We start from the raw sequence: 18,574 nt of genomic DNA, 5'->3' as shown, positions 1-18,574 counted from the left end.
TATAATTAGGTGAATTAAAATTACAGTTTAGGACTATCATATTCAAATTGTAAATGCATTCATTCATTTTTATATCAATATATAATACTAATACTAAAAAATATTTTTTATTTTAAATTTAATAACTATTTTATTTTATATTATATAAAAAATAATAAATCTAATTATTAATATTCATATACATAAAAAGAAGTAATATATATAAAAGTTTAATCATGATTGTCGGCTATTTGATTGATGACGAATTAATTGTGAAGCTTAAGTAATCCCTAGTGTTGCTTCAACCTGAGTTGACCATTTGGTGATTAAACGGTCAATTCTGGCTATTATATTTTTAACTGACATTTCAAAAATGGTTTGCAGATTCAGACTCCACTGAAAATTCATCATCTTTTTTACCGATAAACACTTTAATTCTGTCGGTAAAACTATTTATCACGACGACTTTCCTAAGAAAAAATATTGGAGGCAAAAGGTCATTGTTTTTTAATATATATTAATAAGTATATGTTTATTTATAAGATACTATATCAATTTTTATAAAATAATTTAAATGAAAAATAAAAAAATAAAACTGTATGTTTATTTATACAATTTTTTAAAATAAAAATAGAAAAACAATTTTTCATAGTCTTAAAATTATAACTAAATTTTGAAAACCTAGTCTAATATGATTTATATATTTCTTTTACATAAGAAGTCACTTATTTTTAAATAAAAATAATAAATTTTTATTTTAATTATTTTAACTTTACCTTTAAATTTAAAATAGTACTCGGATATAAAATAAAAAGTTTTTTATGACCAAAAAGGCAATTTGTCATCTGTATTTGGTCCCGATGTCCAATTAGTCTAGATTTTCAAATTTTTTGCCCTATTGTACAACTACTTGATAAATTTGGCTAAATGACACATTTTTTAAGTTTGGATGCTCGCGTGAGACTTAAATGCTAAGTAAAAAAATAAAAATAAATTTATGAAAAAAAAAGAAACAAATTTAAGGAAAGAGGGGTTACCGTTACTTTGTCTACAAAATCTTTAATTTTTTTAAAATTTCCAAATTAGAGACCTAGCTTTTTAACCTAAATTTTTTAGTTTAAATTACCGAACGAAATGTTGTGGTCAAGTGCATCTTCATCCAACGCGTCACATAGACAGAGAAAGAATGAGTTTCCACTTGTTGAAGACAGAGATGAACCAGTTCTTATAATGTGTAGATGTGCTAAAGAAGTGCGAAGGAGGACATCATGGATGGTTGAGAATCCTGGTAAGAGGTTTTATGGGTGCTCAAAGTACTATAACAAGATAATATGGTTGTAATTCTCGTTCAATATTTTGTGATTTGATTTTGATTTTTATGAATTTTAGTTTATTCATTTAATGGGTCTTAATGTAATTTCAGGCATCAAACTGTGATCACTTTGTTTGGTATGATGTTGAATTTTCGAAGAGGACTAAGGAGGTGATTCAAGACTTTATAGATGAGGTTGACAGATTGAAGGATATTAATGCAGAAATGGGTGGTGGGGAAAGAAGAGCCTTGTATGCTGAATCCTATAGGATGCAAATTAGGTTGGAGATGGAAGTTAAGAAATTAAAGATGAAAGCTAACAATTTGAAAAAGAAAAAAGAAGGTTATTTGAAGACTACCACAACTTGCAAGAAATTGGTCATTATGTCATAGTTGTTGATGTTAGTCTTGTTTGGTTGTTTTTGTTATATTAGAATAGGATGTTCATGTTAGCCTTGTTTATGTTGGATGTTCGTTGTCATGGTTGTATTATAGTTCTTTTGTTGGTAGCTTGGAGGATTAGAAACATGACTATTGCTTTCCAATTGGTTGTTTTTGCATTAATTATTACTTCACCAATCTTATTGATTAGTGTACCCGTTGTTTTTTCTTCTCCTGATGGTTGGTCGAGTAAGGCAGGTTACATTTGTATTTCTTTGAAAGAAATAAAAATTCAACTTCACTTATCCTTTTGTCTATTTTTTGAATTAAACAAAAAATGCAAACAAGAAAGTACAACAAAGACATTAAATATGTAACACGGTAATAAATAAAAAATACAACTTTTAATTGGCAACAAAAAACTGCATTAGGAGCAAAACCACATGTGTATTTGAATAACAGATTCCATAGTTAATAACAAAAGTAATTCAATGCTTTTAATTATAGAAAGCACAATAGTATATAACAAAAGTAATTCAATGCTTTTAATTATAGAAAGCACAGTAGTATATACCAAAATTCTAAAATTTTAAAATTCAAACACCCAAAATCTGAGTCAATGTCTGAGCTATACCAAGAAGTGTGAAGCTATACCAAAAAGTAACTAAAAGCCCTTGTATTTGTGTTGTACAACCCTTATATATGTGCTATGCTATACCAAAAAGTGTCTAACTATATCAAAAATTTCTAAATACCACCTGTTATAAAATACCATAATATAGATTTGCAAGTTTCATCATTACATAGTAACAAAGTTTCAAGGTCTCTACGGTGGATTTGAAACAGGTCCTTCATGTCCTACAGTGCTACTTTGAGAATTCTAAGTCAGTATTGATAAAAAAGATTCAGTGCTTTTCTTTTTTACTTGAAGTTTCTATAACAAATTTTATGTTTAGCTCTTTTGCACATAAAATAGTCTATTTAAAATTTTATTTTCTCGTTAGTTTTTTTTTGCAATTCTGTTATTTTAATTGTTGGTTTCTCCATAACTACATCTTTAAAGTAAAATGTAAGGTATTTGCATGTCACCCTTCTACTTGTGAATGCCTTCGAGCATCTATGTTTGGAAGTATATGTCTTCACCTTGAAATCTCTACTACTTCCCTCCTTACCTGCAAAGCACATCCATGGACAATTTTTGAAGCAACATACTGCCCTCACTCTTTCCTTTTCATTTCTCTTGAAGCCTTTGTCTTATTAACTAAATTTCTTTATTAAAAAAAAAACTAAATAATGTAGTTCACACATTTACTTAGCATCTGACGCGAGCATCCAAGTTGAAAAAATGTGTCATGTAGCCAAATTTGCCAAGTAGCTGTGCAACGTGGCCAAAATTTAAAAATTTGGGCTACTAGACATCGGGGCCAAGTTCAGGGGGCAAGTTGCTTTTTTAGCTCTTTTTTAAAATAATAATAGGTAAATATGTTTTATAAATGTTTTAGATTTTTATAAAAATCAAAAACTAAAATTAAAAAAAAAAAATTCTCTACAAGTAAATCTATATCTTTATTAATTTCTGAGAATTAAATTTCTTTTGACACGTAAGATTTTTACTTTGACACGTGTACTAATTTTAACACATAAGATTCAAGCTTATGTGTAATTTTATGATTTTTTCTATTAATTGATTGATTAATAAGTTACGTTCCTAATTAAACACTCATTCTAATTTTAAGAAATAACATATTACTAATAAATTAGTTTTCTAATTAGATAATGACTATTCTAAAATATAGCATATTAATTATATTTTAATATTATATTAACTAATAAATTAGTTTTCTAATTAGATAATGATTCTAATTATAAAAAATAATATTTTTAATATTATATTCACTAATAAATTAATTTTTAATTATACAATTATTTCTAATTTTAAAAAAATAGTAATATCAATTACATTGCTAGTATTAATTTATACAATATTAAAGTTGATAAATAAGTATTCTAAAAATAATTTATTGATAGTATTAATTTAAAGATAATATTAATAAATAAATATTTTATTAATACAATAATATAAATAAAATTTTAAAAAAAAAATTAAAGACATTTAAAAATAGTTAATTTGCTATTATTTTTAAAATTATTATAAATTAATATTAAATAGTAAACAATTGATTAAATTATATCAATAAACTTGATTCTATAATCGAAATAATAATAACGGTCGTGCAACGCACGGATAGACGACTAATATTCATTAAATTCTTCATCTGAATCATTCAAAGAATTCGTTATTATAGTTGCTTCAATGAGTTGCACATTGACCAACTCATCTTCTTGATAGGAACTATTGTTCTATCCACACTTTCATAAACATCAGCATCGGCCTAGTTTTAACTTTGCACACTATCAATCAGTCAAACTTAGTTTCTTTTAAGTTTAGATAAACAATATATATTTGTATAACTTGTAAAACGAAAATAAATGGTTCATACTTTTATTAAATTGCACTTGTGATTGACATAATTAAAAAAACCTTTGTTTACGAACATTCATTCCAACATTAAAAATGGCACTAATTTGATTAAAAAGATCTCTAATATTTAATCATAAGTTCTAATTCTCTAAAAGTCTATTTTATTATGAATTCTATATTTTGTAATGGACATATTCTTCGTATAGAATAGTTCCACTTCCTATTAAACAACACTTCTATAATGTTGTTACATAAGAGGAGCAAACATTGCTTTAAAGAAAGCGATTCTTCTCATTTCAAAAACTACTTCTTATTTGCCAATTACCTCAGTTACTTCTCAAGACCAAGTCTAGTTTCTTTCATTGCACCATTGAAGAAACCCCGTCCAACAATTCCCTCCTCTTTTCTTCTTATTTGGAAAATTTCACAAAGACAATGAATTTATTGAAACACAAGATAGACCCATTGCTTGTTCATAGATCCCTTTTGGCTGACATTCGAACTCAAAACTACAACCGTAAAGACAAATATATCTAATTAATTTTTATATATATATTTTAATAATTACCTTTCTTCCTCACAATTAGAATTTTATATGTGTTTGTTATCACGCATAATTAGCTAAATCCTCGTACTTTGTCACTAAAGCTTTCGCTGGCCTGTAATTTCTTGCAAAAATAAAAATAAAAAACTATATGTATTGCCATTTCCTCTGAAAGCAAAAGATACAAGTTATTTAACATTGAGCATTATTTTCTCCAGTTCGTTGATCTCCTTTGCATACCGTTCAAATGGGATTTTCTATTTAGCTGCTCTGGATGCAACATACTCTGCCATTCATCGGATAACAGCAATGCAATTAGCCTCTCATTCTTTAATCTTTTCAAAATGGTTTAATTTACTGTCGAATACAATAATTCTAAATCAAATACCCACTTAAAAGAGTTTCTTTTTTTATATTTTAATTAGAGTGCAATAAAAATTTGACATATTCATCTCAAAACCAAATTCTGAATCTTCACTAACATTCTGAAATCTAAAGTACTCCGTGCCAAAAAGAGCTCATATGCAACAGTTTCATATTATGAACTGTAAAAGATCTGCATTATTTGCCCGTTCCATTGAGGAGGAGAACAAAAAGAACATAAATAAAGTTAATACATATAGTTATGGTGTGTATATATATGTTGGTTTACATCTAGAAAAAGGCAAAATGAAGCACAAAAATAATTCTACTTTTTTCATTTGTAGTATATAACAGGCGTGTTCGACTTGACATCCCACATCCCACCTTCTCTGAGATACTGTAAGTATCTTGTAAATTCTGGCTTCGCTGTAGTCTTCTTCTTCCGACGACAATCAAAGAGACTGAAAAGTGGGTGGCTCTTGTTAACCTTTCTTGCAGCTGCAGGCTTCGCTACTTTAGCAGCAGCATCCTGTGGGAAGGCTGAATCTGAAGTTAACTTGGTGGGCAAATCAAAGGATGTTCTAGCTGCTGCAGGCAGAGTTTTAGACCTCTTCAGTTTTTCTTCCAAAAGACAAATGGCAGACTCGTCAGCTACTAATCTTTCATACCCACGACGGCTTCTCCTCGTGCTCAATGCTCTCAACATGGTTGGTCTTGATTTGATGATGCTCTGTCTTGCAAGAGATCAATGTGTTCATAAATATATATAAGAAACTGAGAGAGTAGGTGAGGGTATAAAAGAGGGCCAACATGAGTGAGTTGGTCATATTTGGTTTGCTGCATTATTCTATTCATTCTTTCTGCATTATTTTTTCAATGTCTTGGTTTTGGTTTGGTGAGTTTGTTTTTGAGAAGTTGTGGTGTGAAAAGAGGAGGAAGCAACATTAGACTACTCTATTGACTTGTAGTACAACTCCCAACTACCACAAGAACAGTTTTTGTATTCAGATTTTTCATAGCCCATATGGAAAATGAGCTAAATGATGCAATGTGATTATATTTATACATACCTGAAGCCAAGAATTACTTTCTTTTCTGTTTTCTATTGCCCAAATGATATATAAATTAATTAATTGTAGGGCACCCCTTGATATGATCTTGTAGCAAGATGTACTCATTAGGTAAAGAGAAGGATTCTTCTCTTTCTTTTGAAAAGAAAAGATATGCATCTTTTTATCTTAGTTAACAAAAGAAGAGTGCTCAAAATTGTTGTTGTGATTTACTTAATAAATTATTTTTATATTAATTTTTGTTAAAACTTATTTTTAGAAAAAACATCAATCAACATACATATTTTTTAAAAGTAGTTTTGGGAACAAAGAAATTAAAAAAATTGAATTTCAAACATAATGCAAGACTTTTTATGAAAGTATTTGGTTTAAAGGTTTGATTCAGCTGATAATTGTTTATTACTGAACTGTTATACTAAAGTATTTCGTTAAAACTTAAGAAACAATAGTTAATAGCTGATTTAGTCTCAATCAGCTACTGATTGTATAAGCTTTATTTTAAAGTTTTTTTTTATTAGTTGATAACTAATTTGATCCTTTTATTTATTTAGACATTATTATCCTTATTAAAATTTATTAATAGTAACTTATTTTAAATTAATCTCATATAACTAAATTTTAATATTTTAAAATAAATAATTATTATATTAAAATTATTCTTAATAGTTAAATAATTATAATATTTAAAATTAGAAATTTTTATTAGAAGAATATAAATTTAAATTTCTACTTTTAAATTAAATTTTATAAATATTTTTAATAATAAATATAATTAAGTTAAAGAAAATTAATTATAATATTTTTAATTATTATAAGTTACTTTTATTAATTTGTATCATTAAATATAATACAATTTAATATAATATAATATATTTAATGATAAATTATACCTTCAATGGTCATTTAACATACTAACAAGAATCGCTTATAAAATTCTACCAAACGGTTTAATTTATCGCCTATCGTGCACTGACCACCGATTGCATTGATCAACTAAACCACATATATATATATATATATATATATATATATATATATATATATATATAAAAGAAAGTGAACTCCCTGATCTTATAACAAGATAGACTTCAAGATTTTACGTACATTACTTAATTAATGACTCACTAATATCAATGTTTAAAATACTCCATTTGTTCCATTATAACTATCACTTTTCAAATAAAAATAAATTTAATTATCTTTCCCTTTTATGTATCTAATGTAATTTTTTTATTTTATCCTTATGTTGGAATATGTGTAATAAATTTTGAAATATCTATATAAAGATAAATTAGTCCAATTTAACTATCTTTTTTATAATTAATCCTATTAAATATTTGCTTAATCCAAGTAAATTACTATAAAGTGATGGTTATAATAAAATAAATGGAGTATTAAGCTAGTCTAACCAATTCAATTGGTTGAACTATAAACCTCTGGTCCGGTTAGAATTTAAAATAAAAAAACTCAAATTATTCTATTTATATACCATTGATTTTTTTAGTAATGTTCCACATATATGGTGGATTACAAATATGTTAAAATGAAATCCAAACCAAGAAGTAATACTATATAGGAGAAAAGATTTCTTTCAGAATTAAATTTTTAAAGACATAGAATATTGTTAATCCTCTTCATGTCATGTTCCAAATGGGAATTACGTGCTCAATTTTTTTCCTATCAAGCAATGCCAATAAGTGGGTACATGACAAATTTCTATAAACAGAAGTACGTCCACATTCTATACACATAATGCTTAGGAGTTTTTGTCTCGTCACCTCTCCAACTTTCAGAATAAAAATTGACACCACTCATCACTTTCGAGCAATCTCCATGCCCCTTGATGAATGTTTCTAGTGGATGCGTCTACTTTTACTTGCACTAAGTGATAGATAAGCAATATATATTCATTAATTTTAAATAATTAAGAATATATTAACTATTTTATACTAAATCGGTAAATCACTTAAATACATTTATAGTTTATCTATTCATTCTAGTGTCTATGTCTTTTGTAAACTAGAATTTTACTGCATTTTTGTATCTTTACTTAGCTATGTGTCAAAATTAGCATCGGTTCGACGTCAAATTATTGATTCCAAAAGCTTGATTTTAAGGAGTGATGGTAAGGTATCAGTAAGTGTTAATCATTCAATGTTTAACTGTAAAATACTTAGCAATTACATATTACATAGTAATCATGTGGTAATGATGGTGGATGGGTGAAGGGGGTGGTGGTGGTGGTGGTCATAGTAGATAATGGAAGATAATGGTAAGAAGAGAATAGCTCTCAAAGTTCTTTATAATTGTGGTGGAGTTGGCATCAACATGCAGCAGTAACCCAACTGCTCCCTGCCTCTTTAATCAGCCGATTATCCCTCATATGGCTTCTCAAGCTGTCTACAAAATCCCACCTTCCAATTGATGCATAAAAATTTGACAGCATTATATAATTCCCAGGATTATTTGGTTCCAGTTCCAAGAGTTGCTTTGCAGCAAACATGCCCCTGGAAACATCTAGATTAAGACTGCAAACATTCAGCAATGCTGCCCATACTTCAGTTGTAGGCCTAGTGCCATATCTTTCCATATCATGGAACAGGCACCATGCCTCTTCTATTTTGCCTGCCCGGCCTAAGATATCTATGAAGCAAGCATAATGTTCAGCACCCGGTTCTAAACCATATTTCTTCCTCACCAGATCAAAAAGCTCCCGGCCTTCTTCCACCAATCCTGCGTGCCCACAAGCTGATAGAACAGCAAGAAATGTAATGGAATTAGGCGAGACCATATTTCCCAACAGTCCCATCTTCTTGAACAATTCAAGAGCTTCATACCCATTCCCATGCCTTCCGTATGCATCAATCATGCTAGTCCAAGAAACTACATCTTTACGGAAAATTCCGTCAAACACTGACCTAGCATTCAAGATTTTCCCACATTTTGCATACATATCTATTAATTTATTGCATAATTGAGTATCTGAAGTAAACCCAAAGCGTATCGCTGCGCAGTGAATCTGCACGCCATTCCACAGAACTGAATTCTCAGAGCAAGCTACGAGAGCACTAGTAAGTGCAACTGCATTTGGCCTCACTGTTCTCATTATAGAAAATGCCTCTTCAAATCTCTTATTCTGAACACACCCCGCAATCAAAGAATTGCATATAACATCATCTGTTCTCCAGCTCAAACTAGAAAAGACTTTCAAAGCTTCATCAACATATCCAACAGTAGAGTAAAAATCAATAAGAGCAGTACCCAAAACCACCAAATCACGGCCCATGACAACCACCAAGCCATGAACCTGCTTACCTTGTGAAAAGGCCTTAACTGCAGCACAAGCCTTAAGCACAGAACATAATGTAAACTCGCTAAATTCCACTCCTTCCCTCCTCATAGCTCCAAATATACCAAGTGCTTTATTGGAAAGACCATGTCTTAAAAAACTCGAAAGCAAAGAATTCCAGGTTACAACATCTCGGAATTCAACTTCTTCAAAGGCCTTAACCGAATCACCCAAGTATCCGTACTTGGAGTACATATCAATAAGAGCAGTTTTAGCGATAGGTCCTAAATCAGTACCAGCTTTTATCATAAGAGCATGTACTTGTTTGCCACGTTCTGCACCGGGCAAAGCAGAGCATGCAGAGAGAACTGGTGTGAAAGTGTAAGCATCGAGGTCAAGGCAAGCACAATGCATCCGATAAAACAAAGCCCATGTGGCAAGAAAGTCGCCTAGGCGAGAGAAAGAGGCGAGTTGGGAGTTGAGGGAGTAGAGGCTTCTATGAGGGAATTCATCAAACAAGTGGTGGGTATGGACATAACGACTGCAAAGTTTAACTATTTTACGACAGTTTTTGGTGAGGAAGTTGCGATAAGCAATGACAAGAAGAGAAGAATACATCAATTGCTTTAGTGAGTCATGGATAGCTGGGAATGTAAGGGGTGTTTGTTGTTCCCGTTGCTTGTAGGAGTTATCTGGAAGATAATGAACAGCCTATGCAGGTTCTGAAGAAAAAAAGAGCTGTGGCGTCGATCAAAGTTGAGTACTTGAACATAATAATAAAAATTGCTTTGCATAAAGTCTTTAATGTAATATAGCATGAAAGTTAGTTAGTTTAAATGACCAATATAATGAGTTTAACTTAATTAAACTTTAGAAAATGAAATTTAAGTGGATAAACTTCCACCTGCACATTGTTAAGAGTTTTTTTGTTGTGTTCTTGGAAGCAAAAGGTGTTGAATTTAAATCTTTTCCTTCGCAGCGACACAGTTTTGTAAAAGAATGAGTATTCTTATGATGTAATTCACAACCATTTAAGCCTCCAATGATAAAAAAAAAAACATAACCAATGATAAGAAAATACGTAGAGGAAAACAAATAGTATTACCGTGCCGCAGTTCTTCTATTGTTCGAAATGGAAATCTATAGCGTGCATCTAAATGCATGCTTATATTGTTTATAATATGAACTTATACTCAATTTTATAAAAATAATTTCCTTTTTACAAACCAGGAGACTGGAATTGTAATCTAATTAAGGAATTGCATTCCCTTTCCTTTTCTACAGAAACCAAATATTGTTGAAGTATTTGCTCAAGGAGCCCCCAATAATAACCAGTTGAGTTCTCAAGAATTTCCTGCAAAACAACAAAAATCCCCTTTCTTCTGCCTTTCCTTGAACATTGAGATGGGTCCAATGTCTCTCAAGGGCCTTTTGGGCCAGAAGTAAAGAAGTGGCAACTCTGTGGAACTCAGAAACTGGGCAATTTTTCCTTGAATAATACTTGTTAAAATCCTGTTTCTTCTTGCAGAAAATGACATTCAGAAACTACAAGAGAAATTAAATGCATATAAAGATATTTACTTGCAATATATATATACAAAATGGGGTGATCTACTGTAATCACCATATATATATATATATATATATATATAATATATACTCTAGGCTATCGCTCCTCCGAGTTGAATTTATTCCAAGCTTCCTGCACATCAATCACCAATTCAATAATAAGAAAACTGATACATCATCATAACTGCATTTCTAACACAGAAAGACACTAAGCAACCATGTAATTCCTATGTGCTACAGTTGGCTGTTGAATTGCCGGAAGCATAATAAGCAACAAGTTTGTTTTGTCCTTGAGAAGCACAAGAATATGATGCCTCTTTAGTTATGTTAGGATGATAGAAGCAGAAGACTCCTTATAGCTGCGCAAGATTTGAGTTATTATGACTCAAAATTGTCTGAAATGTACCAAAACTTTTGGCACCTATAAACCAGTTCAAATGATAGTCATTGAAGACAAATCTACGAGTCTTGAATATTTAAAGGCAAAACTAAGGTTCAAAAATAGGAGACCATCAGTTTTATGCGTGTAGAACTTTTGCCACCGATTTTCGACAAGGTTGCTTCATGTTTTAAAGAAATTATATACTTCTCGTTTTCACTCATAGCTAAACTGAATGGAACAGGTATGCCAGTAACGCACCTTCAGAAGATCAAACACCTTCTCACATATGTATTTCTGCTGAATACTTGCGCCACGTTGTTGTAATTTGTCAGGATGGACACAGAGAGTGGCTTTCCTGTAAGCTTTCTTTACAGCAGCTGCAGTTATAACTTCTGTAAGTGGAATTGGCTGCCAACCACTATTGGGTCCAAGTATCTGCAAATAAAAGCTTATATTTGTGTAATAAGGAATTGAGAATTATGGAATTAGACATAAAACAGTACAAGTTGAACAGGAGATTTCAAAAACTAGCGAATAGCAAATAAGCAAACAGGACATGACGTTCAACATTCAGATAATCAGAATGTATCTTTAAGCAACCCCAGTTTCCTAAGGACACAGACATGCATTCACTATCACATACACCACTACACCTGCAAGCCAATCCTTATCCCCGCATCATCAGGTTTTGATCGAAACTTTTCATCATAAGTACTTGCTCAATTTTTCCAAGCTCAGGATATAGCACTAAAAGCTTTAGTTTCTTGACAGGCTGTTCCATCATAGTAGTACTACAAGAAAAGCAAGCAAGAAAAAACAAATTTCAAGCCAAATGATGCAAGGAAATGCAACATACATATTGCAAAGTCGAAAGCAATGCTCGCAGGTTTCCTTCTTTCCCACTTGACCACCTCTTAACATCAGCATCCAAAGTTTCTGCTAACCTCTACAGACAAAATTTGAATGAAGACAGTAAGTGAAAAATGTTATCTAACTGAAGGAGCTTGAGAAATTTATTTGCACATTGATTACATTTCTCTCTGCTTGTTCTCTTTGAGCAAGAAGATCGCGCATGTTTTTCTCTGCCAAGGCTTTTGCCTACAATAACCAAGAACTTAGAGTTAATTTTTTGACACAAAATAATAATTAGCAAAATGCTTTCACCATGATTGAAAAAACATACCGCACGTTCAGCAGTTCTTCGATATCTCTCTAATCTAGCTCTACATCTCTGAGCTGATTCACCTTCAACTCCTTCAAATCCTTCTGCACAGTATATACCTTGAATGAGTAGAAAATTTCACAGAGACAAGGAATAGATAGATTGATATTTGTAAAAGGTGCAGAGACGTTCAACACAAGCTTGATTCCTAATAAAGCACCTACCAGTACAGGCTGAGGGATATTGATATTTTGAACCACTAACTGGGCCTGTGCCTTTAGATTGCAGATCTTGCAGATCCTGCAATTTAGCATACATTAAAACATTGTTGGAGATTAAATGCTTCAGAAACATAGTGATTAAAATTATACTCACAGAGGATGAAGAGCTTGGTCTCATTCCGACATTCCTTGAAGAAGAAGAGAATTTATCTGAAACAGATCTTTCTATTCGCTCTCTTGCCTCAAAAGCAGCCCTTTCAGCCATTGCTTTTTCAAAAGCACGCTCTCGTGCCTCTGCTGTTGCTCTCTCTACTGCAGCACGCTCTGCCCTGAGCCGAGCCTCTGCAGATGCCTTTTCAGGTAAGGTCTTTTCTCTAGCCTCTGCACATGCCTTCTCTAATCTTTCGCGGGCCTCATTCAGTGCCCTTTGTCGAGCTTCAGCAGTTGCTCTTTCAACAGCAGCCCTTTCTGCCCTCTCACGAGCTTCAGCAAATCCCCTTTCACGTGTTTCAAGTGCTGCTCTATCAACAGCCATCCTATCCTTTTCTCTTTCCCTTTCCCTCTCTTTTTCTTCTTCTATCTTTCTGAGATGTTCCCTCTCCAACTCTCTCTCTGTTTTCAACCTTTCAGCTTCTTTGTCTTCTGACAAAAAGGCCTCATAAGAAGTCTTCACATTTCTTTCAGTACTCTGAGTTGCATTAACCTGCTGAGCTGTTTTTGATGTGCTTCCTTTCACTTCCAATATAGCTGGCTGAGCTCCTTCCATTTTCCTTCCAGTTTCAGCCGACTCTCTTGCCGCTCTGGCTGACATAAGAATATCCTTGTTGTTTCCTTGATTTAAGGGAACTTGGGCTGGCTCAGTATTAATTCCTCGCTCACTCCTTTCATTAGCAAATTTCTTCCCTTGATTTCCAATATCTGGGTTTACTTGGAAGCTACTTCTAGTTTTCTCATTGGTCTTCTGTTCAATGCCAGTAACATCTTCCATTGGGGACTGGCTCCTTCCATGTTCTAAGTTGCCTTGGACTATGCCAGATGCTGCTTCCTTTTCACCATTTCTGAGTTCAGTAAATTTCTTGCTAATTTCTCCAAAAGGTATCTCCACAGTTGCTTCAAATATTTCACTGTTCCTCTCGTGCTTGCTCAGTCCCTTTCTCTTTCCACTCTCACCACTGTCCACATGCAGTTTCTGTGACTCTTCCCACTTGCTTCCAGCTTGGGTCAATTCCCCAATCTCTTCTGGATTATGGTCTTCTTTTGGTGCTGGTTTACTTCCTTTTACTTCCTGAGCCCCTCTTGAAGTCGTGTAGTTTTCTGGTTGCTCACTTACCTCTTCCATTCTCTCTCCAACTTCATTTTCAGGCACCTCTTTAATTCTTTGCTCAATTTCTTCTTTTTCAGAAGCCTCTTTGCATCTCATCTCACTTTCCTCTCTTTCATAAGCCTCTTTCTGTTTGTTCTCATTTTTTGCTCTTTCACCGGACTTTCTTTGTCTCTTTTCATTCTCTTCCTGTTCAACAGCCACTTCTAGTCTCCTTTTGTTCTCTTCCTCCTCACGAGCCCCTTTTAGTCTCTTCTCATTCTGTTCTCTTTCTCTCTTCAAATTCTCTTCCCATTCAGCAGCCTCTTTTAGTCTCTTCTCATTTTGTTCTCTCTCTCTCTTCACGTTCTCTTCCCGTTCAACAGCCTCTCTTCGTCTCCTCTGCCTCTCTTCCTTCTCAAGAGCCTCTTTTCTCGTCTCATATTCTTCTCTTTCTTTCTTTGTGTTTTCTTCCTGTTCAACAGCCTCTCGTAGCCTCCTCTGCCTCTCTTCCTTCTCAAGAGTCTCTTTCAGTCTCCTCTCCTTCTCTTCCTTCTCCACAGCCTTTTTTAGTTTTTTCTCACTTTCCTCTCTTTCGCGAGCTTCTCTTTTTTTCCTCTCATTTTCTTCTCTTTCACGAGCCTCAATTTCTCTCTTCTCATTTTCTTGCCATTTAAGAGTCTCTCTTTGTCTCCTCAACCTCTCTTCTTTCTCACGAGTCTCCTTCATTCTCCTGCCTTTCTCTTCCTCTTCCAAAGCCTCTTTCAGTCTCCTATCATTTTCTTCTCTTTCATAAGCCTCTCTCTGCAACTTCTCATATTCTTCCTGTTTACGAACTGCCTTTATCATCTTCTCTTTTTCTTCCTGATCAGGAGTCTTCTTCAGTGTTCTCTCATTTTCTGCTTGTTCAAGAGATAGAGTAAGCATTTTCTCATTTTCTTCAAGCTCAAAAGTCTTTCTCTGTCCCCTTTCACTGTCTTCCTGTTCACAAGTGAATATTTTCACATCTCCCTTACTTCTATCACCCTTCTTTAGCCATGATCCTTTCTCCTTATGCTTCATACTCTGCCTGACTGCAGATGTACTTTCTTTCTGTTGAACCTCTAAAGAGCTCTCATGTTTCAAAGAAACAACAGGTCTAGTTTGTTTCTTGTCAGTTTCTACAGGTTGCCAGTAAGTCTCAAATTTCTTTTCATTGGCAACCTGTCTAGAAGCCTCTTGAGCAACTTGTACCTTCTTATCAACTTTCAGTTTGTTCGCCTCTTCTGATTTCCCAGAGATTATCTCACAGTCAAAAGCTTCCTTTGACATCTGAGATGCCTTTGGATATTCCTTCAGTTGATTATCTGCTCTAACTGCTTTTACTTTCTTGTCATTTTCTTGAAGCCGCTGCATTGCTTCCACAGTCTCCTTCTTTTTCTCCTTTCCATGCTGATGAAAATTTGAATCAGGCACCAAAATATTGTGATTGTTTTCAAGGCCAAAGAGTTTTCTAGGTTTATTTGTTACCAATTCAAAAAATTGAGTGGCCTCTTTCCATTCACCAGCTCCATCAATACTGTCAGACCCTTGAGATGACAATGATTCCCTTCCATTATTCTCCTCTGCAGCTACTTTGACCACATTTGGATGATTTTTCTCTCCTATTGACTCCAAAATTAGCTGGGTTATCTTTTTAATATTTTGCTTCTCTGAAATAGAATAATCCAGTTCACTCTCTTCTCTATAACTGACCTGCCCTCTCATAGTGTTTCTGCTAGCACAGCCATTATCAAGTTTACTCACTTCGTCTTCCTCGTCTTTTCTCTCATTCTTCGAAACTGATTTTGTTCGGGTTTGGAAACCCTCCCTCTTCCTGTCCATGGATTCTTTTGCACTTTTTAGCTTTGCTTGAGCTTTCTCCATTGCTTCTTTCATAGCAGCTGCAGAGACTGCAGCGGATGAACTCGCATCTACCTCTACATCAAAGTAAGGAGGAGAACAATCACCAGTAGTCTCTTCAGAAGTAGCACTTTTACAGGATGGAGTTGCTTTACCAGAACCTCCCTTTTTGTTGTCGAATGCTGGTGGTGGTCTAGAAGGTGGAGGCAGATCAGAGGGTTGAGTTCTAAGGCTGACATCTGAAATGGTTACAAACATCTGACTAGGAAGAGAACTATTTCTGAAAAATTCCCTGTGCGGTCTCATGTCATTACCAAATAATAGTTCACCAGTACTGCCATTGGCTGGGTGTGACATGACTTTTTTGAGATGCCTACCCCTCAACATTTCCCCACTACAGTTGATACTGAGATGATCATCATCGCTTTCCTGCAGGAGCTGGTACTCATTGTCTATTGCTGGCAAGGAAGTGGTTTTATCAACCACAAAAGTATAGCCAGAAACATCATGGTGCTGAGTTATGTGCACAACCCCGTTTGACAAATCTTCATTGACTCTTTGACTAGCTTTATTGTATGATATGTTGAACTCAACACCATCATCAATTGACTCATGTGAATCTCCATTTGATAAGCATTGGTCCTTTGCAGAATGATCAGACTCTTCTGATAGATTATCTGCGTCTGCTGGAGTCCTATGTGTGGGGAAACAGAAATAACATTTTCTAGCATCAAATTCTAGGTGGAGAAAGAATAAAATGTTTAATGCTAATTACTCGGGAAAGAAAAGGTACAGAATCCACATTTTTATAATAAAAAAAAAATTACACAAAAACTGTATGAAACGTCAATAATTCCCAAAATCAGCAAAGACAGATACAGATTCTAACAGCTATGCTAGTGTAAATTAAAATCCCAAACACAGTTCAAAAGAATCATAACTAATAGCTTAAATTAGAAATAAACATATAATTTCGCAAAATGGGTACTAATTTACCTAAAGAACATTTGGTCGGTCAGCCTTAAACTTAACCAACCACAAGCATAGACATAATCACATTACTCCGGTGATCAGTCAAGTTAAATTGTCACTCAAAAAGTAATAAAAGTTAGCTTTGAAAATTTTATGACGATAATAATAATAATAAAACTACCATTTTAAACACAAAGAAGACAACCAAAAAAAGAAAGAACATAACCTAAACATCTTTTTAAACACATTTTTAAAAAGAAAAATATTATGATCATACCAAGCCTCCTCGTCATCAGAAGAATCAGCATGACCGTTGGATTGGTCCATCATCATCAACTCATCAAAAGACAAACCAAAATCATGCCCATTGTATCCTCCAAAAACCTCAGCGTAGTCAAACCCAGAGCTACGAACATCAAAGAAAACATCGGCAGCGTCATCATCAACCAACGGAAGATCAAGCACAGGAATAGAGGAGCCAGTTGAGGAGTGAAACCCACCAAAAATCTCGCTGTAGTCTTCGACCCGAGGCGACAGTGTCGGGGCTCCAAACCGCGGTGGACCACCAAACACATCGTCATAAATGGACTTGTTAGAGCTGCCATTACAGCTCTTCTTGGAAAGCATGTTTGGTTGGCGAGAATGTGGTGGGTTTTCCATGGAAGTGAAGGAAAATGACACAGTGGTGGTTAGGGTTTGCGCGTTTTTTTTCCCCTTCAACTTTTTTTGTTTTGCTTACTTTGCTCTGTTTTGTGTGCTTTTACTTTCTTTTTTCTTTTTCTTTTCTCTCTCTCTTCTCTTGGTTTTGCAGAGAGTCTGCAGAGTTTTGAAACAGAGCAACGGAAAAGGAAAGGAAATTATGTAAAAGCCAAAAAAAAAAAAATCACTGTGAAATGACCATAAAGGACTTGAATTATTGTTTAGGTTTTTTTTTTTTTTTTTATTTCCTTTTAATTCTAGATTTTTGAAAAATAAAGCAACTCTCCGTCAAGATTCCAGGCTAATTTTTAGCTTTAACGTTATAAAGTTAGTTGTGCTGATGAACTAGTATCTCAAGCTATTAATATATTATTATTATTATTATTATTATTATTAAATAATAATAATAAATAGAGAAAAAATGTCACTGTTGAAGACTCTATTTATCTGGTGGAAAATCTAAAAAAAATATTTCTGAAAAAAACAACTTATTTTCGTTGTTTTTATACAAAATGACATTAAAAGTTTAATTTTTTTTTTTTTTAGAAATTATTTAAATTATTAATCTTACTACAACTTTATATATTCAAATTATTATTTAAGTATAGAAAATCTGTAGATAAATAAGTAAATTAAAAAAAAAATATTATGTATAAGTTTGTAGGAATCTGAAAAATAACTTTTCCTTTTAACAGGAAAAAAATTATATCCATTAGAAATAGTCTTTTTTCTTTAATTAAGAAAATTATTTTTGTTGACTTCTTTTTCTAAATGTACTAATTATGAAACTATTCTAGAAGTGTTAAATTTCACTATTGTAAAATAAATACCTTTCCATGTTTAAAAAAAAAAAAAGAAGTTATTATTTAAATAGTATCAAACTGATCTATAAGTAATTAATGAGAAAATATCAATTACAATTTATAATGAGAAAATGGTAAAATCTTACTAAAATTATATTCATTCTT

General features: G+C 32.9%; 3 protein-coding genes and 1 long non-coding RNA gene across 4 annotated transcripts; 1 reads left to right on the top strand and 3 right to left on the bottom strand.

The window, feature by feature from the left end:
• Positions 1-833: 833 nt before the first annotated feature.
• LOC8273375 lies at positions 834-1,977 on the top strand. Its single transcript, XR_001535384.2, has 2 exons — positions 834-1,267; positions 1,403-1,977. It is a non-coding gene; the product is annotated as an uncharacterized LOC8273375 (long non-coding RNA).
• Positions 1,978-5,151: 3,174 nt separating this feature from the next.
• Positions 5,152-6,002, bottom strand: LOC8273376. Its single transcript, XM_015720766.3, has one exon. It carries the CDS (start codon positions 5,765-5,767, stop codon positions 5,396-5,398), a length of 372 nt encoding a protein of 123 aa, XP_015576252.1. The 5' UTR covers positions 5,768-6,002; the 3' UTR covers positions 5,152-5,395.
• A 2,402-nt stretch (positions 6,003-8,404) lies between these two features.
• LOC8273377 (pentatricopeptide repeat-containing protein At5g66500, mitochondrial) lies at positions 8,405-10,637 on the bottom strand. Its single transcript, XM_015720771.3, has 2 exons — positions 10,526-10,637; positions 8,405-10,142 (listed from the first exon to the last, which is right to left on the bottom strand). The coding sequence occupies exon 2, from the start codon at positions 10,036-10,038 to the stop codon at positions 8,455-8,457; it is 1,584 nt and encodes a 527-aa protein (XP_015576257.2). The 5' UTR covers positions 10,039-10,142; positions 10,526-10,637; the 3' UTR covers positions 8,405-8,454.
• On the bottom strand, positions 10,503-17,787 carry LOC8273378 (auxilin-like protein 1). The gene is made up of 8 exons (XM_015720770.3): positions 17,185-17,787; positions 12,909-16,629; positions 12,758-12,833; positions 12,555-12,637; positions 12,404-12,469; positions 12,228-12,317; positions 11,630-11,806; positions 10,503-11,122 (listed from the first exon to the last, which is right to left on the bottom strand). The coding sequence occupies exons 1-8, from the start codon at positions 17,565-17,567 to the stop codon at positions 11,087-11,089; spliced, it is 4,632 nt and encodes a 1,543-aa protein (XP_015576256.2). The 5' UTR covers positions 17,568-17,787; the 3' UTR covers positions 10,503-11,086.
• Between the last annotated feature and the right edge of the window lie 787 nt (positions 17,788-18,574).

The sequence above is a fragment of the Ricinus communis genome, chromosome 5 (genome assembly GCF_019578655.1).
Source record: "Ricinus communis isolate WT05 ecotype wild-type chromosome 5, ASM1957865v1, whole genome shotgun sequence".
Taxonomy (NCBI): domain Eukaryota; kingdom Viridiplantae; phylum Streptophyta; class Magnoliopsida; order Malpighiales; family Euphorbiaceae; genus Ricinus; species Ricinus communis.
Note: the sequence above shows the minus strand (reverse complement) of the source record. Positions and strands in the feature narration are given on the sequence as shown.

Bases quoted from the DNA above. Each gene is read 5' to 3' on its own strand.
- LOC8273378 (XM_015720770.3), bottom strand. From the start codon at position 17,567: ATGGAAAACCCACCACATTCTCGCCAACCAAACATGCTTTCCAAGAAG. The intron at 12,470-12,554 runs GTATGTTTTTTC...TGGTTATTGTAG, and splicing joins GAAGAACTGCTGAACGTGCG to GCAAAAGCCTTGGCAGAGAA. The intron at 12,318-12,403 runs GTAATCAATGTG...TTTTGTCTGTAG, and splicing joins GAGAACAAGCAGAGAGAAAT to AGGTTAGCAGAAACTTTGGA.
- LOC8273377 (XM_015720771.3), bottom strand. From the start codon at position 10,038: ATGTATTCTTCTCTTCTTGTCATTGCTTATCGCAACTTCCTCACCAAA.
- LOC8273376 (XM_015720766.3), bottom strand. From the start codon at position 5,767: ATGTTGAGAGCATTGAGCACGAGGAGAAGCCGTCGTGGGTATGAAAGA.